At 41.1% G+C, this 23,602-nt stretch overlaps 2 protein-coding genes across 3 annotated transcripts; one reads left to right on the forward strand and one right to left on the reverse strand.

Moving 5' to 3' along the window:
• Positions 1-9,922: 9,922 nt before the first annotated feature.
• On the forward strand, positions 9,923-15,260 carry chgb (chromogranin B). 2 transcript variants are annotated; one of them, XM_034150709.1, is made up of 7 exons: positions 9,923-10,067; positions 10,208-10,254; positions 10,359-10,449; positions 10,795-12,832; positions 13,554-13,653; positions 13,870-13,980; positions 14,976-15,260. In XM_034150709.1, the coding sequence occupies exons 1-7, from the start codon at positions 10,022-10,024 to the stop codon at positions 15,051-15,053; spliced, it is 2,511 nt and encodes an 836-aa protein (XP_034006600.1). In that variant the 5' UTR covers positions 9,923-10,021; the 3' UTR covers positions 15,054-15,260. The 2 variants fall into 2 exon arrangements, with proteins under 2 accessions (XP_034006600.1, XP_034006601.1); XM_034150710.1 differs by lacking the exon at positions 13,870-13,980 and having other exon boundaries at positions 14,976-15,244.
• Positions 15,261-15,404: 144 nt separating this feature from the next.
• On the reverse strand, positions 15,405-22,595 carry trmt6 (tRNA methyltransferase 6). The gene is made up of 12 exons (XM_034150711.1): positions 22,275-22,595; positions 21,946-22,076; positions 21,658-21,767; positions 19,052-19,143; positions 18,863-18,946; positions 18,647-18,771; positions 18,367-18,537; positions 17,995-18,182; positions 17,799-17,884; positions 17,065-17,167; positions 16,694-16,780; positions 15,405-15,988 (listed from the first exon to the last, which is right to left on the reverse strand). Exons 1-12 carry the CDS (start codon positions 22,379-22,381, stop codon positions 15,833-15,835), a joined length of 1,440 nt encoding a protein of 479 aa, XP_034006602.1. The 5' UTR covers positions 22,382-22,595; the 3' UTR covers positions 15,405-15,832.
• Between the last annotated feature and the right edge of the window lie 1,007 nt (positions 22,596-23,602).

A 23,602-nucleotide genomic window follows, 5' to 3' on the forward strand; every position in this document is an offset into this window, starting at 1 on the left:
CAGAGGTGGGTTTCTTTGTGCTAAATCTCTCTAAAAAGGTCAAATGTCACTTGTTTTGCATCAATCTTGATACAGGGTACTTATTATATGTTATAGTTTGGATTCCTAAAGCTTTTAGTCTACTATCCCATCATTCAAGGGTGGTTTTCACTATAAGTAATGGTTTATTTTTGGACAGACACTATAATTTACATTTCTTTACCATGTTCAATCTGAATTTACTTTAAAATAAAAAGAAATCTATATTGATTCTGAATTTTCTACATCCAACTCACAGGTTTATCATTGCTTTGAGAAAAAAGATTATTAATGTACCCCTTTTAGAAGGGAACTTATTGTCATTTGTTCTGGGAATGTCATTTTCGAGCCTGAGACCTGAAAAACAGGCTCTGGGTTTAACAGGTTAAACACTCAGTAGCTAGAATAAACAACAAATAAAGGGACAATTAAGCAAGCCTGGGATGATTTTTTCCTGTCTGTACATTATGGGTTGCCTTTGTGAAATGTTTCAGGTGCTAAATGAATACATTACATTACATTACATTGCATTTAGCTGACGCTTTTATCCAAAGCGACTTACAATAAGTGCATTCGACCAAGAAGATACAAACTTGAAGAAAACAGAATCATATAAGTACATCAGGTTTCATAGAGCCAAAACATTTCAAGTGCTACTCAACTAGCTTTAGATAAGCCAGTCCTTTATTAGTATATAAGTGCTTTGTTAGAAATGATTTGTTAGTAATTCTATCGCTCGAAGTGGAGTCGAAAGAGATGGAAGATGTGTAGGCTTTCTGCTGTCCTGATTTCAATGGGGAGCTCATTCCACCATTTTGGAGCCAGGATAGCAAACCCACGTGTTTTTGCTGATGGGAACTTGGGTCCCCCTCGCAGTGCGGGTACAGCGAGCCGTTTGGCCGATGCTGAGCGGAGTGCACGTGCTGGGGTGTATGGTTTAACCATGTCCTGGATGTAGGAAGGGCCAGATCCATTCACAGCATGGTACGCAAGTACCATTGTCTTGAAGTGGATTCTAGCAGTTACTGGAAGCCAGTGAAGGGAGCGGAGGAGCGGCGTGGTGTGGGAAAATGTTGGAAGGTTGAAGACCAGACGAGCCGCTGCATTCTGGATGAGCTGCAGAGGTCTGATGGCACATGCAGGTAGACCAGCCAGGAGGGAGTTGCAGTAGTCTAGGCGTGAGATGACGAGAGCCTGGACCAGAAGTTGTGTCGCTTTCTGGGTCAGGAGGGGACGTATCCTCCTGATGTTGTAAAGAGTGTATCTGCAGCAGCGGGTTGTAGCAGCGATGTTTGCAGTGAAGGACAGGTTGTTATCTAGGGTCACACCCAGATTCCCCAGAATAAATTGATTAACAGAAAAAATAGGATGGATTGAGAATTTCCTTAATCCATAGCTCCAATATTGGTAAAGTTATGTTTTCTCCAATACGAAAACAGTTTGTTTACTTTTTTTAATTAAATAAATTCATGTCGAAGAATAAACCGTAGATAGACTGCCAGAACTCTGACAGTTTCTTCTCTACGATTTTGTTTGAGCGCGGTTTTAATTTAGCTCTTACCTCAAACTGTCACTATCAGTTGACAGGACAGAATTGGGAAGATGGTTAGATAAAAAGATTTAGGCCTTGAAATAGAAGATGTGCCACTCACTCCGAGGCGGAGGAGAATGTGGAGAATTGATATGATCTCTCTGCTTGATGCTGATTAATGTGAAAAGGCAGGTGCAGCAAAGCATTTTAGGAAATGATAATGTAAAACAACATACACTCTAACAACCGAGAGGATTGTTACAATTATAAAAGAGTGACAAGTTCAAGTATAGCGCCTTCCTCTTGTGAGCTTGGGTACCATAGTGGTGTTTGATGTCAGGTCATAGTCACCCAGAATCCTTTGCTCCCCTAAACCTCATGTCGTCTGTTCTTACTGAGATGGATCATGAGACTAGGATAAACTGTTTCACAGGATTAAAGCACAAGGACTCATTGTAATATATAACAGATTATGCCGTTTTATGTGAAGTTATTCATTTTATTTCAAAGTTTTAAACACACTTTGCTATAAGTCAAACATATCATGGAACCAATATTTTTAAATATATGAGCTTTGACTATCCTCATTGTCTAAAACTATTTTTTTTTTTTTAAACATTCAATAATTTACTAAGATGCTCTGTTCAGATCTTATTTAGATCTTTACCAGCTTTGTAACTAAATAAATGTTTCTGCCTCTCTCTTGGTTAGTTTGTTACTTGTTTGTTTATTTGTTCTTTCTTTTTTGAATCTTGTGTTATATAACATCATGTCTGGTATTATATTGTCTTCCATTTGTTTTGGGAGTGTTTGTTTCCTCCCCCCTTTAAAAATTAGATGATAAATCTTAAGGGATTTATCCTGATATAATAAAAGATTCTAACCAATTAAAAACCAAGGCATGGGGGGCTAATCAACAACAACACATTGCAAGCCCTTCGAGATGTTCTTTACTTTTATAACAATGCTAAGCGTACTGGTTTATGTGTGAAGTTGGGCTCTGCAATTAGGGAGACATTTATATTGTTAAGGACGCACTTTGCAAGCACCAAACTTGAATATCATTGGCTGCGATAAAACACATCATTAACTCTCAGCGACATTTTCCTAGATAACAGTGCTTTATCACTTTGTGACATTTCTGTGAGCAGCAAAGTCAATTTTTCATGTTCAGTGTTAAGAAAAGCAATTCGGGCAATTTATGGGGAGATAATATTCTCTGCTTTGAGTTCTTACTCAGCTCTCTGCTCATTAAAACAAAGAAATGTACTCCCTAATGAGTTATTTGTCTTTGTTCTCTACGGTAACTGCTCCTGCAAAGGCAAACTGTACAGGGATACACATAAATGACTTCCACAAGTGACAGAGTGCACATATGAAATACTGAGTCACGTTGCAAATCTGTACATAACTTTTCCCAAATAGACAAAGTGTGACAGCGATAGGTAGCAGAGCTGTGAACAGGGGGGTTTGAAAGCAACAAAGAACATTCAGTGAGCAGATGTCACTGTGCATAGAGTATCAGTTCATCCAGCAACAAGCCACTGTGTCTCAGTGGAGCCAGAGGGTACACAGAGTAGAAAGACTCAAAGCTCTTTGTGCATATTTAGTGCAGCATGTTTCATAACTTCTAATCCCTCTGATATTGCTCAGTTGAATTGGCTCTCAAAAACAGGTTTTAAAAGATCATGACTTTTATGTATTGTGTTCTTTTATCTAGCATATTTGTTGTTTGCTGGTGTTTTTTTGTCTACCTGCACAGAGACAAAATATGTTAATTAGCAACTAGCTAATTATGCTACAATTCATTTTAATTGTGTCCTGTTTGTGCAAAATTAACAATTCATTTTTCGGTTTGTGGTACTCAGCAGGGAGGTTACACCTTGTATCAAAGGCTTCATGCTATTTCAATAGCCGCTTTCACACCAAGTACTTTGCCGTACTTAGTGCCGGCACTTAGTGCCCCGGCACTTAGTACCCCAGGGCACTAAGTACAGATCGCGTTCACACCGGAATAAGTTCCCTGAGGGAAGATTACGCAAATGAGCCGCTGACGTCACTTCTTCTTCTTCTGCTTTGGGTTTACTGGCAGGCCGCAAACAACTTCACGGCGTATACTGCCGCCCGAAGTCCCCGGAGTTGGGGACTGGCTTCAGTAGAAGCTGCTGGGACTCCCAGCAGCTTCTACTGAAGCCTTCCGAGTAAATCGCCAGAACGCCGACACCTCCTCATCACTCCACCGCTCCCATGTTTTTTTTTGTGTTGCCATAACTTATTCTCTCTCCGTTGGTGCGCGGGGCTAATGCTAATGCTAATAATGCTAATGCCACAAATACAATGGCGGCTTCACAAAACTTTTCCGAGTTTTACGGGACGTGGTTTGCAATTCGCCCAGCCAATAGAAATTGGTACTTTTTTGGTACCACCTCTCTAGCAGGCACTAAAAATGGGGGTAAAAGTTCCCGGCACTAAGTACTCTTTTTGGTGTGAACCATAGACTGTATATATAAAGGTGTGAACGCAACATAAGGGGTACTAACGGAACCAAACGGGAAAAGTACGGGGAAAAATACTCCGGTGTGAACGCGCCTATGCCTACTTTTGCTTCTCTCATTTCTTTCTGCAGGAGTAATAGCGAGCAGTGAGGCATTCATGTCCCCCCTCAGACAAACCAGTAGAGACTGACTCAGCCTGAGGTCGATCTGTAAGATTTACATCAAACATCCACATGTTTCTGGCCTCAACTTCTCCAGAGTGAAATCACATTAATGGCTGTATGGTGATATATTCAAAGCAAACAAGTGCCAGCACCAATCCATTCCAATGTGAAGTCAAGGTAAGAAGTCGATGGGTCTTCCAACAAGACAATTGTTGCCAAACTGCCATTGATTTCGACACCAGTGTGAGTTTCCTTGCAGAGAGGCAGCCTCTGTGCTATTGATTTACTGATGCAAACAAGAAACTCAAAATGTACAGCCTGCTTTTATTCTAACACTAAGATTTTAGTCTTTACTTTGTCATATGCTTTAATATCAGTTCCTTTATATGCAAGTGTTTTGTGTGAAAATAAGCACACAAACACTCTTGAATTGATGCATTGTGTTCACATTTCAGTGTTTTTGTACAGGACCACAAATAGAAATTCAAGCGAAGCTTAGCAGCATCACAGAGTGCAGCGTCAGTTATTGAATATTTAGCTAAACATTTGCACAACAAACACAACGAGCATGTTCACTCCCTCGTTGAATGATCAGAATAAGTGTGACAGATGTCCACTTGGAGTTGATCCAGTTTCTGTGGTCAGCCAGCGTGCAAATAATGCTTCACAATGGGATGTATGTGATTTGAACAGAAAAGCTGGAAAAACATGTTTGAATGCTATCTCCTGTTGGCATAATAAGATTTGCTATTTAAATCCTGGTCAAAGGTTACCTTTCAAGAAGGCCTCATTAAATGTCACAGAGAAGTTGCCCTTGAAGTGTGGTCGATCTGTTGATCAGTCTAAGTGACAACAGCTCAACCTTTGAACCTAACGAAGGGTTTAAACAAAGTAATCCAGTTTCTCTCTCTCCATGCTGACATACCACTCAATGTGAACGCCCCTGTGAACAATGTTTAACATCAGTGTCAATTTAACCCAAGAGCTGAAGGTCAAAGTAGGGAAGATGCTTGAAGGCAACATCAATCATTTTTATTATCATGTCAATATGAGTAACTTTGACATAATACAACTTTGTATGCTATAGGAGCAGAGATAAAGGTATAACTCATTTGCAACAAATGCATACAAGTTGTTATGCATGTTTTATTAAGTTACGACTATGCTTCTTAGATAAAGTTGTTCCTGCAGGTATTTTTTGAGTGGTTTTGTTAGTACTTAAATCATAATTGCAGTCCTAATCATTAAACTCAAGATATACCCCAGTGTTTAAACAGAGTAAATTAGTAAAATGGTGTCCTCCAGTAAGCGTGTTTTGGATGCCTTTCCTCTGCGGCAATAAGTGGGGGAAAAATCGATGACATGTAAAGCCTGTGCTAATATATGAGATTTAAGGGAGCTCCTTAAAGGGGACATATTATGCAAAATCTACTTTTTCATGTCTTTTATACATAAACATGTGTCCCCTCTGTGCAAAGAGATTCTGAAAGTTTCAGGAAAAAAGATTCACTCACTTTTTGTCCTGATCCATTTATATAAAAACCTGTCTGAAAATGTGCTGATCAGATTTTTGGCTTGTGTATTAGCCAATAACCAACCAAGGTAACCCCCCCCCACCTTATCACCTGAATCTCCTCCTAGAGCACCATTGTGTTCTTTTTAACCAAATATCTCTCAGAGGGGCGTGGGGAGTGGCTCCTTATTTTCATCTAAAGTAACAGACAGAGAATCAGCCCTTTTGAAACAGGGCTGAAACAGAGGGGATTATGGGATGCTACAATGATCTGTTTGGTATTTCAGCCAAACACTTCAGAGACCTGTTTTGTATATATCTGAGACCTATAATAAAGAAATGAAAAACAGTATAATAGGGGACCTTTAAAAAAGGCGTTGTAAACCGGATCAGACACTAAAGGTGTTACATGCTTGGTTTTGTGGTTTGTGGATCTTTGTGCAAAGACATACAATCCAACTAGAGTTCAATAGAAAATTATGATTATGCCTTAAGAATCCAACCTCAGCCCAACTCACATTTTAATAAACCGTGTGATGTCCCCTCTGGAAAGTTTGTATTGATCTCCTCTTCACAATTGCGCATTGTGCCCAGCGGACTGAGTTGTGTGATAGGGCTAGTTTGCCTGCACATGTCAAAATCAATACTTGTGATGAAAACTGAGGACAGGAAAGCATATGTTGCAATTTGTATTCACTGAATTGAAGAGGTTCTGAGCTAAAGGTTTGTGAACACCTTCAGTTTTGTAGTGGTCAATCTTTTGTTGTGTTCAGGGGATGTTTATTCTTAAGGCTGAGATATGAGCCAACTGTGTTCACTGTGCTGAGCAGTGTTGACTCATCATCCATGACACTGTTAAATCATTAGCATATTTCAGTGAACAGCTATCTGCATTAATTAAATGAGCTGGTCCTGCAGTACAGTGAGTAAGCTGGTGTTACAGGGGTGGGGCTAATGGATATGTGGCAAAATATGATCATGTTATCATTTGAAAAACATCACCGTTACAACTAAAAGCAAAAACATTATACTGCACCGAAAAACTCCCCTCCATATCCTCCTTTATTGCACTTTAGCCATACCCCTTTAGGCAACAGTTAACAACAATGATAAGTAGCCGACCACACACAGTCACCCAAGCAACTAACTGGCTTAATAGTGATTATTATTTCAACAACAATAATATTTTAGTATTATCAAAATATTCATAAAGACTGGCATGCTTTGCCTCATTCATAATTGATCATCCCTTGAAGGTACTCATCATCATTTTGTCCCAAAATACCTCATTAAGATCTTTAACTTTACTAATATTACTGAAAGAAAATAGTTTTACTAGAACACTGTCTGCATTATGAAATACAAAAAAAAAAACACTCCAATGGGTGATGGCAGAAGGACCCTCTCTAAAGACATTTAGAGAGGGTCGATTTGTGGACTTTAATTTCACTTTTATTTTCCACAGTTGATTTCCAGTTTCCCTATCAAATTAAATTATGGATTTGGATCCTATTCTCATTTTCAACAGAAACGGAACGAGCTTAACGATTGAATAGGAGATTTTATAATTAAGAATTACACATTTTAATTAGCCATCCTCTATTTGTCTGGTAATGAGGATCATTTAAATCCTGTATTGCAGACAAACAGGGCATAATTGTCTTTTTGGGCCATTTCTATTCTATGCAGGCCTTTTGGGTCCTAATTGAGTCCTTGAGCCTTTCGAAAGAGAGTGCTTCAATAGCAATAGTGATGCTAATAATGTAACAGTTTGGAGAACGAGCGCTCCATCATCCTGTTTGCTGAATGTATAAACCAGCAAGCACCTTTGTAATGACACCTGTATGGGTCGTTTGGAACCACAGTTCCATTCTTTGCTGCCTATCCTCCTCAAATGTCCAACACTACTTCCCCCTACAGTGAATGGTACTGATACTGCAGTGTGTATCAATCATCCAACAGATGCGTTTGGTCCATTAAAGTTTGTGTTCAAAGGCACATTTTTTATAATTGTCCTGACTTTTATTTCAGCTAACTATTCAAGCATGATAATTCAAGTTGGGGATGGATGAATGTTTGCTAATAAATTAGAACTTTTTTTAGATCTTACATTAGATTGTGTTGAAAGACTAATCACAAGAAAGTGAAAATTGCCCCTATGTTCAACATAATGTCAGACATTATAATTTAACCAGAAGTAAGAGCATTTGATCACAAATAACCGCACACTCTCCTATTTTTCTTGGAATATCAACCATCAAAGTCCCTCAGTAGTTTTGAGCCAAACATAAAGCTTGTCCCCACCAAATATCAAAGCCCGGTCGAGGCTTTCAGTCGACGCATGGCATTTTGCTCATCATGAGCCACTCGCCTTTAGTTCTTGCCTGTAAATTGTTGTTATGAAAGGGTAGGTGTTTTTGCAGACAGGGACCAATCTCAGTTGTGCTCACAGAGCCTGTCTGAACGCATCGAGCGTTCCCTCTCAAAGCACCCCCCCCCCTACCTCGCTGCCTGTAAGGTCCTATATCTTCATGCCTCACTAAAATGTGAGCGTATTCTCGGACACGCACTCTGTTCAGAGGATTGGGCTTGTATGATTTAGTGCGTGAGTGCTTTTGATATCTACTGGCTGTATTGCTCACTTTGCAGCGCTAAGCCCCGGTCACATACACAACTTCCTCCCTGGGGACAGCACAGTAAACTGTATCCCCTTGCCAATGCCCTCTATGCAAAACATGTCAAATAGAAAATCTATCATTCACACAAAACATTGAGTTCCTTGGCTGCTTTGGAATAGCAGCGTTTTCCTTTAATGTATCTACCCTGCTGCTCTGACCAGTAATTATTTCAGTTTCCAAAATAGAGCCTGTCTGCATTCACACAGATGGATGTCAGTGAGCGGCCATGAAGGCACGAGAGGCGAGAGAGCAGATTTATGGGGCACGATATTCTCATTTTGCTCGCAGCTGTTGTACACTTTCTGGGCTCATGGTTTCCAAGACATGATTGAACTTGAATGTACTTGGCCATACATAAAGGTCAGTGCTTGTTGTATAAACATGGCACGTAAACAGTTGTATAATGCACCTTTAAGCCTCTATATAGGTGAGACTGAGTCATTTGGATTTCGTAGCCTAAGTCCCGTTTTGTGTCTGAGTGAAGGAATACATGCACTGAAGAAGAACACATTGCACTACAAGCAAGCAAGAAAAAAACATGCAAAGTGCCAAAAGAGCATGCCAACAGTTGTCAGTTTTAATGTTCCGAGCCGCGCTGAGCATACGAAGTTTGAGCTGTGCCGCTGCACATGTCAGCTCATCCTAATCCAGAGAACGATAGGAAGACGACAGCAGTCACAGATTGAGACACTGTAACATTTTGGAACAAAAATGAGTTACATGTTCCCATGGAAAACTGGACAGGATGTGCAGAAGGCTGAATGAATAAAAATAATTGAATAATTCATCAGTCAGTTTGTCTAAAATCGGACTCAAGGTTTGACAGACTGTGCTTGTCTGTACATGTCTACTTCACTTTTTTTCTTTAAATGTAGAATACATTAGCCTCCTATCAAACATTTAAATAGTTAGCAGTTGATAATACAGAGGTATTACATAACTTCAGCTAGAGACTTTGGAAAGCCTCATAAAAAAGAGAATGAAAAGAAGATTTGTGATAGACCTCACGGCACAATATATTGAATATATCTGGAATCCAATATTGTATAACTGCCATAAACATAACTGTATTTAACATTCAGTGGCAGAATAACAACACCAGCAGCATCAACACAGTGTAGGCTGAGCTGAACTTCTCTCCAACTTAAAAAACAACACTCTTATTTACAAAGTATTGTTCCAGGGCTTTACAGAAGCGGAGTGCACGAATCCTGGTGATGCCGTGTCCACCCCCCTGTACCTGTCCTCAGGCACCTCACGACATTCAAAACAAACACGCTCAAATGAAATGTCTTCCAATGCTCTTTAAATGTGGTTAAATGATCACCTCCTGAATGAACTGTGACACTAATTCACTTAGTGCAAAATGTCAACATTGTGCTTGCAACAAATTTCACTCCGATCAGTCTCCATGCAGGTCTAATGAGTCCTGACATTAACAGAGCCCAAAGCCCTCCTCCGACACTCCTGCAGCCCACTCTTCTCTTTATTAGAGGCTCTCCTCAGCTCCAGTCTTCAGAGCAGCCGGCGCACAGTCAGCGCAGCTCTCTCCTGAAGCTTCAGAGCGACGGGAGTTGCTGCTTTTTCACACATTTTCTTGGATATACCATCATCTCGCCAAAATGAGACTTATTTATGTTGCTGTCTTGGTTGCGGCTTTGTTGACAGGTAGGTTATTATTTTCTTCTTCAGTGCTTTGAGTAAGTGTGCGCAGTTCAGGACCATGGACAGAGACACATATTTTTCCTTTACTTCAGTGCATGCAATCCTTTTGCAGGTTGACTAATTCTAACATTTTTCTAATGCAGAAAATCTAGCGCTTCCAGTGGGAAAAGAAGGGCAGAGAGAAGATGTGGTATGTTCTTTTTCAAAGGCAATTTGACTAAGTTCAAAACAGCAGCTATTCAGACAAGAAGGCATTGAAGAGCTTCCTATTGACTAGTTGTTATTTTATTGCAGGTCACACGCTGTTTGGTGGAAGTCCTCTCCAAAGCTCTCACCAAACCGGACTCCAGGCTGGACCAGGAATGCAAAGGCATTCTCCAAGCAGGTTTGTAGCAGGAGCATATTTAATCATGAAATACCTTTGTTGATGCAGCGCTCTTTTAACTGTCAGTTGATTGAGACTTTGAATAGCTGGTAGATTTGAAAAAAGTATGTATTTTTAACCAACTTGTAACAGAAATAGAGTTAAAAACATTGCTTAAAGCTTCAAGGCAAAGAAAAGAAAAGAGACATTATAAAACATTCGGGGGATCTTCAAATGATTTAAATGCAAACCAAAATAACTACGAAGTAATTGATGAAATCTTCAATCACAAGACGAGATTCAACCTAAAGCTTATACTTAAAGAATCTTTACACACCTTTAAATGTATCTTCTTTTCTGTCTTAGGGGTTAAACATGCCCCACTGGACAAGAAAAGTGGAGAGGGGATAGCAACTCATGGAGAGCTGGCCATAGGTCAACCCGAGGAGCCTCAGGCGAAGGGAACCGATGTGAAAGACATCGAAGCTTTCTTGAAAACCGTTGAGGAAAAAAGAGAAATCCCAGAAGACGAGCGCAGCCAGGAATCCTGGAGTCTTGGTGACGAGAAGGAGAAGAGACACGAGAACGAAGAGGAAGAACAGCGGGAGAAGAGGAGCGGCTGGAGGCCTGGGAGGTACCACCAAAAGAAACACAAACGAGACCAAGAAGAAGTAGAGGGGGAGGAGCCAGAGGAAGAGCGTAGCCAAGAGTCCTGGGATGTAGACAAAAGGAACGGGGGCGAGGACGAGCAGGAGATATCAAAGCGCATATGGAAACCAACACATCGTTATCACCACAAGAAAAAGTTCCACAAACGTGGTGAAGAGGAGGAAGAAGGTGGCGAGCGCAGCCAGGAATCATGGGGTCTTGATAAGAGGGGCTGGAGGCCAGGAAGGTACCACCAGACACGACACAGACGTGATGAAGAACTCGCAGAGGAAGCCAGGGAAGAGCCAGATGAAGAGCGCAGCCAGGAATCATGGGATCTTGATAAGAGGGGCTGGAGGCCAGGAAGGTACAGCCAGAGGAGACACAAGCGTGATGAAGAACTCGCAGAGGAAGCCAGGGAAGAGCCCAATGAAGAACGCAGCCAGGAATCATGGGGTCTTGATAAGAGGGGCTGGAGGCCAGGAAGGTACAGCCAGAGGAGGCACAAGCGTGATGAAGAGCTCGCAGAGGAAGCCAGGGAAGAGCCAGATGAGGAACGCAGCCAGGAATCATGGGATCTTGATAAGAGGGGCTGGAGGCCAGGAAGGTACAGCCAGAGGAGGCACAAGCGTGATGAAGAGCTCGCAGAGGAAGCCAGGGAAGAGCCAGATGAGGAACGCAGCCAGGAATCATGGGATCTTGATAAGAGGGGCTGGAGGCCAGGAAGGTACAGCCAGAGGAGGCACAAGCGTGATGAAGAGCTCGCAGAGGAAGCCAGGGAAGGGCCCGATGAAGAACGCAGCCAGGAATCATGGGGTCTTGATAAGAGGGGCTGGAGGCCAGGAAGGTACCACCAGACACGACACAGACGTGATGAAGAACTCGCAGAAGAGGCCAGGGAAGAGCCCGATGAAGAACGCAGCCAGGAATCATGGGATCTTGATAAGAGGGGCTGGAGGCCAGGAAGGTACCACCAGACACGACACAGACGTGATGAAGAACTCGCAGAAGAGGCCAGGGAAGAGCCAGATGAAGAACGCAGCCAGGAATCATGGGATCTTGATAAGAGGGGCTGGAGGCCAGGAAGGTACAGCCAGAGGAGACACAAACGTGATGAAGAACTTGCAGAGGAAGCCAGGGAAGAGCCAGATGAGGAACGCAGCCAGGAGTCCTGGGGTCTTGATAAGAGGGGCTGGAGGCCAGGAAGGTACAACCAGAGGAGGCTAGGAAGGTACAACCCGGAAGTTATAACCAGGAAGGTACAACCAGAAGAAGCGCGAGATGAGCCTGAGGAAGAGCGCAGCCAGGAGTCCTGGGGTCTTGATAAGAGGGGCTGGAGGCCAGGAAGGTACAACCAGAGGAGGCCAGGAAGGTACAACCCGGAAGTTATAACCAGGAAGGTACAACCAGAAGAAGCGCGAGATGAGCCTGAGGAAGAGCGCAGCCAGGAGTACTGGGACTTTGACACTGGAAGAGACAAGAGAGAGTGGAGGGCGGGCAGGTTCCATCAGAAGAGACCCAAACGTGAAGAGGAGCTCTCGGATGGGGAACGCAGCCAGGAGTCCTGGGGCTTAGACAAAAGACAGGGAACAGAAGAGGAAGGAATAGAAAAGCGTATATGGAAACCGACACATAGATACCACCATAAGAAGAAGTACCATAAACGTGGCGGAGCATCAGAAGAAGAAGAGGGAGAGCAGATGGCTGCCTCTGAGGATTATGAGGAGGCGGGAAAGGACGGGGACGACGCAACAAGGTACTTCTATCTTTTGTCACATTGAAAAACTTCTACTCTTTATTTATGCTAGTATGTATTCTGAGTGTTTCTACCAGTGAATCCCCCATGGTTAATACGGTAGGATTTTTAACTAAAACCACCATGAAACTTCCCCAGTTGATTTGTTTCCCATAAGACAACTCTTTTTTTTAAATTTTCCCCCTAGGTAAAAACCCTAATCATGAATAAAGGAATGAGATTGGAAAGCTTGTTGAGATTTCTGGCTCAAAAAGCAGGAACAAAAATATTGAGAAACCGCCTTTGAACATGTCCTAAATTCTGCAGACTTAGGATGAATATGCTAAGACATTTGACTAATTCATATCACCATGAAACTTCCCTAGTTCCCTACTAATATTAGGACAATCATTTATTTGGATTACACATTTTCTGATATGTTTTGTTAGAATATGTAAATGAGGCTTTATAATGCGAACTGTGAGTGTATGAGATATCTACAGATGTGAAGAGTAAAACAATCACCGAAAGTTGTTTTGGGGATGTTTTCTTTCTATTATTCAGATAGAAGACATGTCATGGACGCAGAATAGCCTAACATTTCTTTCATAATTGACAATCAAGGTTTTTACCTTGGGTGCTTTGTCTCATTTGAATTGGATAAGCTCATTTATCAGTGTACACGCACGCGCTGGCAGTACAACGGTCGGTGGAACAGCATCTAATGTGGGCTATTTTTCAGGTATCTGGCAGAGAAGCCCAATCCCTGGATTTACAGAGGTTTCTACCATCCTGCATGGTATAAAAGGGATTCAGTTGAGCATACAGCAAACTCAAACAAGGTAGGTATACAGTCTGAAACAGAAGTAGCAAATGGCTGTAGTTTAGAAACAGTTATGTGAACATGCAGATTGAGGACATTTGATCTTTAAATCAACGTTTTCTCCTCCATTATGAAGTACATTGTCAATTACCTGGAAGGTTTTGATTAGAAAATCCTTATTTTGGCCTACATTTTGCAGTTTAGATATTATCTGATTCTACTTTGTTGTGTTCAGATGGACGAACTGGCCAAGTTGCTGAGCTATAAGATAGACCAGCTGGCCAGCCAATCAAACCAAGAGGAACCAAAGAAGAGCATGCACCAGAGAGTACTCACCCCGCGGGAGGCAAGAAGCGTTTCAAATAACCACGAGAACAAATTATCTTTATAAGGATTTATTAGCTGTCATGTTTACTTTGTTAAACTGCTAACTATACCACTTAACCCAAGTGAAAATACAATCTTATAATATTGTTATTTATGAAACTACGTAGAAGCCAGGATTCAGGTATTAAAATGCAAGCAAATCATAAACACTTAAATTCCAATAATCCGCCCTGATAGATCTTTGAGAATATAACTATTTGTACATGAAAAACCAACTGTGATCCATCATTTAAAAAAACACTTTACTCTGTGGGTTTTCCATAAAACTCTACCCCCTATATATTTTGAGCTGACCCAGTGAAGCACATCAATTGCCTCCACCACAGTTTCACTGGGAGGAAAAAGCAGCAATGCTCATTATGGAAATCTCTACTCTTCATGGAGATGTCAGGGTTTAGCCTTCAGAACCACAGAGCATCAGTGATTATGCATCTGTGCAAGTGCACATCAAGAACTGCCCCTCATGAGCATGTCACATAAAGAAGAGCAATGCATCCAGAATATTCATGGGCAGCGAGTCGTTTCTCCACTATGCAATACTTAACTCTAAAATCACTTCTTCACGGCACTTCTCTTCAACACTTGTCCCCTTTGTACTTGCACTTTCCACATCTAGCTTTTTATGACTGCTACAGTAATCCCACTAAGAACCTCATAATGATAGCCTCCGAGAGAAATCAAAGTGATAATATGTCCATTAAAAAGAGCGACAGCCTGTAGAGACCTCCTCCCTTTCTTGTCACTTTGAAGCAGAAAAAGGAGGTGTAGTAATATCAGCACTACAGCATCACGACTCGGGATAGGGAGGGAATGCTCAGCCTAAATTGACCCATTATGCAGATACTTGAGCAGGCTTGGGTAAACAAACCCAACATATGATAACTTAACCCTGATTTCTATTCTGTAAATGGTGGGGAAACTGTTCTATAATATGTCCATGTTGATGTTTTTCAGAAGGAGCTGGACAACCTAGCAACAATGGACACGGACCTGCAGGAAATCGCTGCCAAGTTGCATGACAACAGCACATAAGCCAAGATGGAAGAGCTGCTAGCTTACTGTATGTTAGCTAATTCAGTGTTTAAAAGACAAAAACATCCATCAAATCTGGAGCCTTGCCAAAAGCATTTGATCAACTTGCTTATCATAGTATTTGTGATATTTTGATGTATTGAAATGTAAAATTTGAAAATGATCCGCATGGGAATGGTTTTGATGTTTATATACATGTAATAAGAAAATATGAGATTCTAATATATCTGAGACAAATGACTCAAATTGTGTTCGAATGAGTTTGTTCAGTCTGCACTCAATAAAAGGAGTTATTCTGGGACCAAACAAATATCTCTCGAATCATTTAAAAAAAAGTGTTCACACATCGGGCTCATTAGTGCTTTTTTTATTCTGTGCAGGTACAGATGTATCCCACAGTGAAGCTGCATCATATAACAAATGGCACTTTCTGCGAAGATAACTAAATAAAAAAAACCTAGAGCTGCAAAACTTTAAAAATCAAAAATGTTATAAACTTGGTCTAGAGGTATCAGACATAATATAAGATGATTTCAGCAGTTCCTCACATAACACATAATCTGACCTCGTACTGCCCTTAGCGGGCTCATAGTTTACGGCTCAGCATTACGCCTTCCTCTGCACTGATCTGAATTCACAAGGAGAAAGTGCTCTGATGAATGCAGACCAGACACTCTGTCTTCCTTATTTCCACATGTGTCAAATCAGTTCAGCAGAAAGAGAAGTCAATGCTGGGGGAGAATTCCCTACGGGCTGTTGGTCATTTGCCCTTTGTTTGTTTATCCTTCGGTCACTTTCTGTCTCTTTGGCGCTGGTTCCTCATCTCGCCGCGAGGCTGCAGGTTTGGAGCGCTCCGCGGCGACCGTTGTTCCTGAGAGGAGGTAGCCCCCACCCCCACTCATCAGCAGCACAGGATGTGTCCTGTTAGGCAACACCTAGGGGCACAACACGTGTATATATACAGTCAGGAGACATTGATTCTACAGGAAGGGATGGTGGGAAATAACTTCAGTCCTGAGGGAGGACATAGAGTATGCAAACAGTGTTTACATCCAGTTGCTGCATCGTACACAGACATAAATAAGTGGGCAGTGAGAGCGAATGGAGTCTCTGCAATAATGGATCAGGAGGTGCTTATAGCAAATTATTGATGCAGCAAGGATGGAACAGAGAGGAGAGGAATTTCATTCTTTCTTTAGCATTCATTTAGGTACTTATTTATGGCTGAATCAAGTAGTGGATTGACAATTCCGATCAACTTAAAGTCATGCAAACATGCATAAGAGATGTTAGTATTAAACCTACAAAGATTGATAGTTATATAAAACCCCTTATAAGTTTGTATGCAAAAAATTAGCAAAGGGCTGCCTGATACAAAACCAAGCATTAACATTCATAAGGAGAAGTGTTTGTGTCCATAAGCCAAATGTAGGTCCAACATTCAGCCTTTCTTTTATCTCAAGCTTTTTTATTTGAAAACAGCCGCCTATTTTACCTACAACTATTAGCTGAGCTAAGGTAAACTGCACAGTTGATTGAACCGTCGTCTCATCCATTGTTTGTATTAAAATCTTGAGTAGACCAGCTTTAACAATATAGCTCAAACCTAACTCGGTGTAGACTTAGAGTTTAAAATGTACCTGATAATGTCTCAGCCAGTAGTCTGTGAGCTTCAGGTTGACCGTACCGCCTTGTTCCTTGAGTTTTGTGTAGCACTCGATAAGACACTGCAGAGATATGATCGAGAAGAGATGAAGGAGAATTAAGAGCATTCAACAAACATACACAGGGGGATCACAGGTAATAATAGCAAGGACTTGATAGTAACTTGTTGGCAGTGACAGGAGGCAGTTATGTAATAAGGACGTTTCCCGCTGGAGCTCTAAGCAATACAAATCCTGTGTGCAGCTAATGAGAGCTCTTTCTAAGATAACTAATTATCCTTCTTCAGGGGGGACATCAAACTTGTTTTTGTGGCTCCGGTAAATACCCCGAGCCGTGATGATGTTACCTCTTTGTATTGGGAGTAGACCACAAAAGGCCTGGAGGGGGAGAGGAACTTGAGCAGGGCCATGAGGACTGGACACGGGTTAAATCGGCTCGCTATAACCAACCTGCACATGGGGAACAAAACAGATGTTCAGGCAAACCTGTCCAACATGAAATACACTGTAAACCGTACACTGTGTTATTGGAAATGTGGATGTAGGCAATTGGAATTTAGCTCTGCTGTGCTGCATGTGAAGGATGTCGATTTAATGCCTATTGTAGACATTCATTTCAGATGTTATGAGGCTGGATATGAGTCGGTGAAAGAGGCAGATTTATAGAATGCAAGAAAAGCTGTGGTACTGTTTATGGTATAGCTGCTATGATGTAGAAAAAGGAAAGTCAATAGGCTAACCAGATCAATACTATCTCTGGCTCATATGTTCCTCACAACCCTTCATCCATCAATCATAAACAGCAATAAAGCAAGTCCTTCATTAATATATGACAGGGAAGTGCTAAGCAATTACTTTGTTCTCCTTATGAGGGCACCGTGAGCTCGGAGGAAGACTTTTATGGAGATACTTAACAACACTCCAATCATTCATCACTTTTTCATCTCTGTAGATCCATATTAATTACTGTTGTTAACTACACAGCGCCATCTAGAAGTAATTAAGCAGAGGTGGGAGTGAAAGTGAAGTGGAAGAGTGTAGTGGATCAGAAATGTGGAAGCAGGATAAATCTGAGACTGACCCGTCGGCATTCCTGCCTTCCAGCAGGGAAGCAGCGGCTGCCAGCTTCTTCCGCTTCTCCTCCTGCTTCACCTTCTTTTCCTGAGCCTAAAACAAAAAACACACACCATGACGTCAGGGCTCTCTCCTTCAGATCCAACATACAGGATTATTCTTTTTGGATAGGCGTGAGTGGGGTTAGAAAATAGTGGGCATACTTTGGCTTCTCTGCGTTTCTCCTCCTCTTCTTCTTTTTTGGGGACAAGGCTTCCATCGGCAACACTGTTTGTCTCCATGCTCTGTTCCTCTGGACTGCCCTTCTGTTCTGCCTCAGTCTTCACCTCTGCCTCAGTCTTCACCTCTGCCTCAGTCTTCACCTCTGCAGCCATGTCGGACTCCTTTAAATCTGCATCAGAGAAAAGTCACACAATCTTAGTCCGTGTGGAGTTTATCAGTAAAACATGATGATAAAACTATGATGCAAAACGCAGCATTTGTGAACTTGTACCAGGGAAATATTTAGTTCTCTTTTGCATGGACTAGCAGTACTTGAGAATATATTTTTCAATACATAACAATGCAGGCTCTACCGGCGCTAGGATCTTTGGCAGTGGTGTCCAGAGTTCCTGCTATCAGAGCATTGAGATGGCAGATGGGAAACTCATGCAGCGTATCGTGAAAATGTGCAGGGAAGCCAAAGCTCTCCACACCCGCACGAACGGGCCCACCTCCTGGGTACATTTGGATCACTGAGCCGAAGCCTGGATGAGAAGGAAAGAGTGGGTAATTATACAAAAAGGGGACGGAATGGAAAAAAAAGAAATAGCTCATAATTTCAATGCCACAGAAAATGTCTCAGGACTGACGTACCTCCCATTCTCTCCATGACGGATCCCAGCACGAGGCCAGCACAAGTTTCAAACACCAGGACTTTACTGTTGGCGTGGATGTTTGCCAGAGTCAACATCTGGGCCAGGGTGTCATAGCGCAGGTGGCTGCATCACAGGAAAACACACACATGATATATTCATCTGTCTCTGCTGTGAAAAACATTCACACATGCTGTTATTCCACATGCTGACTCACCAGATCTTCCCTGGTTCCCGGCCATGGTACATCATGGCCAGGATGCGACAGGAAGGTTTAAGAATCGTCACAATATTTTCATACCTGGAAAAGCACAGGAGTGGGAACAACTGATAAAACTAATTACTGCAACCTAATTCATTTTAAAGTCTAAGGAAAATTGTCGATGCATCATCAGTAGTGACTCACTTCTTCTTTTTCTTCTTGATGTACTTATCCTGGGCATATTCAGTCTTATCTTTGAATGTCGAGCTGTTGTCTATGAGCTGCTGAATGATTTCCTGTGGAGCACATACACATATTGTCTCTATTCTCTCGTCTGTTAAACTTCAACATTTTATCTCATAATTTAAAAGACAAGGTTCCCATGACAAAGCAAAAACACGAATGCATCGGCCCATCTCTAAATCATTTTCCTCTTCCCTGTTCCGCCTGTAGCACAAAGTCTTAAATCATCAACAGTGGGTCACAAATAATTAACTTTCTCGAATTAAAAAGGTTGAGTTATTGAGTTATTTCTTGAAATAGCTGAGCACCGAACATAAATCAGACTTAATGGTGCAATTGTTGGGACTATTCTCTGCTGCGTATTAAAAGGCAAGGCAAGGCAAGGCAAGGCAAGGCAAGGCTATTTATATAGCACCTTTCAACACAAGGCAATTCAAAGTGCTTTACAAAAATGGAAGACATTATGAAAATGGCATTTAAAATCAGTCATTAAAAAGCAAAGATAATAAAATAAACATTAAAAGAAAAAATACATGGATAAAAGTTAAAAGTTACAGTGCAGTTTAAGATGTGAATAGTTCAATTAAAAGCAGCGGCAAAAAGAAAAGTCTTCAGCCTGGATTTAAAAGTAGTAAGAGTTGCAGCGGACCTGCAGGTTTCTGGGAGTTTGTTCCAGATATTCGGAGCATAATAACTGAATGCTGCTTCTCCATGTTTAGTTCTGACTCTGGGGACAAAAAGCTGACCAGTCCCTGAAGACCTGAGAGTTCTAGATGGTTCATAATTTAGCAGGAGGTCAGAAATGTATTTTGGGCCTAAACCATTCAGTGCTTTATAAACCAGCAGCAGTATTTTGAAATCTATTCTTTGACACACAGGAAGCCAGTGTAAGGACTTCAGAACAGGAGTGATGTGATCCACTTTCTTAGTGTTAGTGAGGACTTGAGCAGCGGCGTTCTGAATTAGCTGCAGCTTTCTAATAGATGTTTTAGTGAGACCTGCAAAGACACCATTACAGTAGTCCAGTCTACTGAAGATAAAAGCATGGACAAGTTTTTTCAAATCCTGCTGTGACATTAGTCTTTTAATCCTAGATATGTTCTTTAGGTGATAGTAGGCTGATTTAGTAACTGTTTTAATGTGACTGTTGAAACTCAGGTCAGAGTCCATGACTACACCTAGATTTCTGGATTTATCTGTTGTTTTGAACATTGCAGACTGAAGCTCAGCGCTAACTTTTATACGTTCTGCCTTGGCTCCAAAAACCATTACCTCAGTTTTATCTTTGTTTAATTGGAAAAAGTTCTGACACATCCAGTCATTGATTTGTTCAATGCACTTACTCAGTGTTTGAATTGGAGCATAATCTCCTGGTGAAATTGTTACGTAAATTTGTGTGTCATCCGCATAGCTATGGTAACTTATTTTGTTGTTTTTCATTATCTGAGCCAGTGGTAGCATGTAGATGTTAAAGAGAAGAGGCCCCAAGATGGAGCCTTGAGGTACCCCACATGTCATATTTGTCAACTCAGATGTGTATTTACCTATAGAAACAAAGTTTTTTCTGTCCTTTAAGTAGGACTCAAACCAATTTAGAACTGTTGCCAAAAGTCCCACCCAGTTTTCTAGTCGGTCTAGTAATATGTTGTGGTCAACAGTGTCAAACGTAGCACTGAGATCTAATAATACTAACACTGAAGTTCTGCCACTGTCTGTGTTTAAGTGGATGTCATTGAAGACCTTTACAAGAGCAGTCTCAGTGCTGTGGTTTGGACGAAATCCTGACTGGAACACATCCAAACAGTTATTTAAATGCAAGAAGTTACTCAACTGTTGAAATACAACTTTTTCAATGATTTTACCTAGAAATGGCAGGTTTGATATTGGCCTGTAATTGTTCATTACTGAAGCATCTAGATTATTCTTTTTTAAGAGCGGTTTAATGACTGCAGTTTTCAGGGCCTCTGGAAAAATACCTGAGTGAAGAGATGTGTTTACTATATGAAGTAGATCTGAGGCCATGCAAGGAAAAACATCTTTGAAAAATCCTGTAAAACACATTGTCTCTACAATGAACAGTGTACGGCTATTCCCTTAATTTAATTACGGTGTTAATTTTCATCATAATAAAAGAACATGCCCTTAACACTCACTTATGTTTACCTAATCGTTTTTGTTCAATCAATTGATTTACAATACTTATACGCATGCTCCATTTATGTTTTTTTCATGAAATTTCGATGACAATAAAAACTAAATTAAAGGTGGGGTAGGTAATTTTGGAGAAACCAGCTCGAGTGCGCTAGAATTTGAAAATACACAACCGGAAAAAATCTGCCCTCATTGGTCATGTGCACGTTCGTGTGTGTTGGAGGAGGGGCTCTGTAAGGAAGTGGCAGATTTTTTCCGGTTGTGTATTTTCAAATTCTAGCGCACTCGAGCTGGTTTCTCAAATGTACCTACCCTACCTTTAAACGTTGAGGACATACCATTTAAACAACTGACCAAACACCTGTCAGTATAGTCACACTTTTCCATGTATGTCTGTAATTGCGAGACTTATGTACCTGTCCCTTCAGACCTTGTTCTTTGAGCGTCTCGATGTCATCCCTGGTCAGCTTCTGGGATTTTCCATCATCTTGAATGTTCCTGTTGTCTGTGCCTGCCCCCTTTGTATCTGAGGATGAACACATAAAAGGAGACCACTCAAATAGTATTTTACAAGTTCATGCATACAGACTAGGAATACAATATATTAAATCACAAATAATGATGCCCTGAAGACATTAAAAGTGGCAGTTGTATGGCTCAATCATGGCATTGACTGTTGTTCTGTTTCCCAGCAGGTTACACACCGGTGGAGCTCTCTGGGTCTTTGGGCTTCCTTGGCTGCAGGATCCCTCCAGGTGCCAGCTCAAATGTAGTGCTGTACAACTGTCCCACAGCATTATCCAAGAAGAACCACTGCTTCTCAAAAATCACCTTCCTGTGAGTAGATCAAACAGACAAAAACAACACAAATCAACAGAAGGACATCTTTGCAGCATCCATCACACAGATGTTGCTATATATCACTTCAGATCTGTCCTTTAGCTAGCCCCAGTTTGTTCTTTTCATTACGATAAAATGACAAGAGCCATATATTTGGGGCTTATCTTTCCAGTAATAACAGTTTTGTACTTACTTCTTCGTTTGAATTTGCACAGCTTTGAAGACATCTCCTCGTTTCAACACAACGTAGTCCCCCTCTTTAATTGTGTACAGAGAGTCATCGTCTACGTTGTCCGCCATAATAAAGCCGGTTAAACCAGCTCGTCACTCAGCTAAGAAGTAACCGTCACCTTCAGAGAATAATACGGAATAGCCCTGACAAGGCACGGTTCAATAAGGCACTAAACCACCCTGAAGTAGAAGCAAAATACGGCAAATCACTATTTCCACGTGTAAGCTACCATTTCCCTAGCATCCCAGGACGACTAAACAATTGCAGATTGTTGAGCGTGCCATGCTTCATCATAGCACTCTGTGATTGGCTGGACAGGCGTCGCTGAGCTTGCTAGCCTGAAACATAGATTTCAGAATCATCGATCAACATAAATGTATCATTAAATGAAAGCTGCCCTTTCCTGTATCTAATGATACATTACATTACATTACAAAGAGAGAGTTACGATAGCGGAGGTCCAAAATGCTTGATCGTCACGTGGTTCAGAGACACTCAGAAAGTTCCCGGAAGTTCGTGGCGGGCCATTTGAATCACGATTTGAATGCATTAATAACAGGATATAAATGCAATTTTTGGTAATTAGTGGTCAATAAAGGTTTTGATTTGCAATATTTATACAACATATCGATATGTGTATGTAGTTACATCAATATGTTTTTTGTTTTTTTTTAAAAGTAAAATGTGCTAATATTTGAGGATTAAGATGCAATAAGAAGTACTTTATTGATACCAATTGGGGAAATGTTTACTCTGCAGCAGCAAAAGACAAGGCATTGTATGTACATTGATTAGACAGTTAAAAGACTAGAATTAAACAATCGAAAATGTAAACATCTTAAATAGAAATAAAATAGCATTACAAAAAGTAGAAAATATACATAGATAGTGTGAACAGCTATCTGACCTGTTAACATGTTAGGCTAACGTTGCCTTTGTTAAAGAGCCTGTTGCTGTTGTTTATTGCTTTGAATTCTTTAAAACAAATATTATCTTCTTAAACTTGTATGGTAGTCAGGAGCATCACATCCTAATGTTTATTGATATATTTAGAGGGAGGGGATGGGAAGGAAGGTTTCAAAATTCTGATTAGAATAATTTCTACCGTTTCTTTCATTCATGGTGCTTTCAGTAATCCCATGGTAATTGAGGACATAAGTAATCTAAATGACTAATGTAATCTTTATGACTTTCAGAAAGGACAGGAGACCAACAGGTGACTATCAATGATTGTCAACTGACAGCACAATGAGTCAAAGGACTAGCAGCAGCATGATGATGATGTTAAA

This window comes from Trematomus bernacchii, unplaced genomic scaffold (genome assembly GCF_902827165.1).
Source record: "Trematomus bernacchii unplaced genomic scaffold, fTreBer1.1, whole genome shotgun sequence".
In the NCBI taxonomy this organism is placed as follows: Eukaryota; Metazoa; Chordata; class Actinopteri; order Perciformes; family Nototheniidae; genus Trematomus; species Trematomus bernacchii.

What these genes read in the sequence shown, in the direction of transcription:
- chgb (XM_034150709.1), top strand. Translation starts at nt 10,022, where the DNA reads ATGAGACTTATTTATGTTGCTGTCTTGGTTGCGGCTTTGTTGACAG. An exon ending in GGTTGCGGCTTTGTTGACAG is followed by an intron (nt 10,068 to 10,207) that starts GTAGGTTATTAT and finishes TTTCTAATGCAG; the next exon opens with AAAATCTAGCGCTTCCAGTG. An exon ending in CAAAGGCATTCTCCAAGCAG is followed by an intron (nt 10,450 to 10,794) that starts GTTTGTAGCAGG and finishes TTTCTGTCTTAG; the next exon opens with GGGTTAAACATGCCCCACTG.
- trmt6 (XM_034150711.1), bottom strand. Translation starts at nt 22,381, where the DNA reads ATGGCGGACAACGTAGACGATGACTCTCTGTACACAATTAAAGAGGGG. An exon ending in TCTACTCCCAATACAAAGAG is followed by an intron (nt 16,781 to 17,064) that starts GTAACATCATCA and finishes ATATCTCTGCAG; the next exon opens with TGTCTTATCGAGTGCTACAC. An exon ending in ACTGGCTGAGACATTATCAG is followed by an intron (nt 15,989 to 16,693) that starts GTACATTTTAAA and finishes TTGTGCCCCTAG; the next exon opens with GTGTTGCCTAACAGGACACA.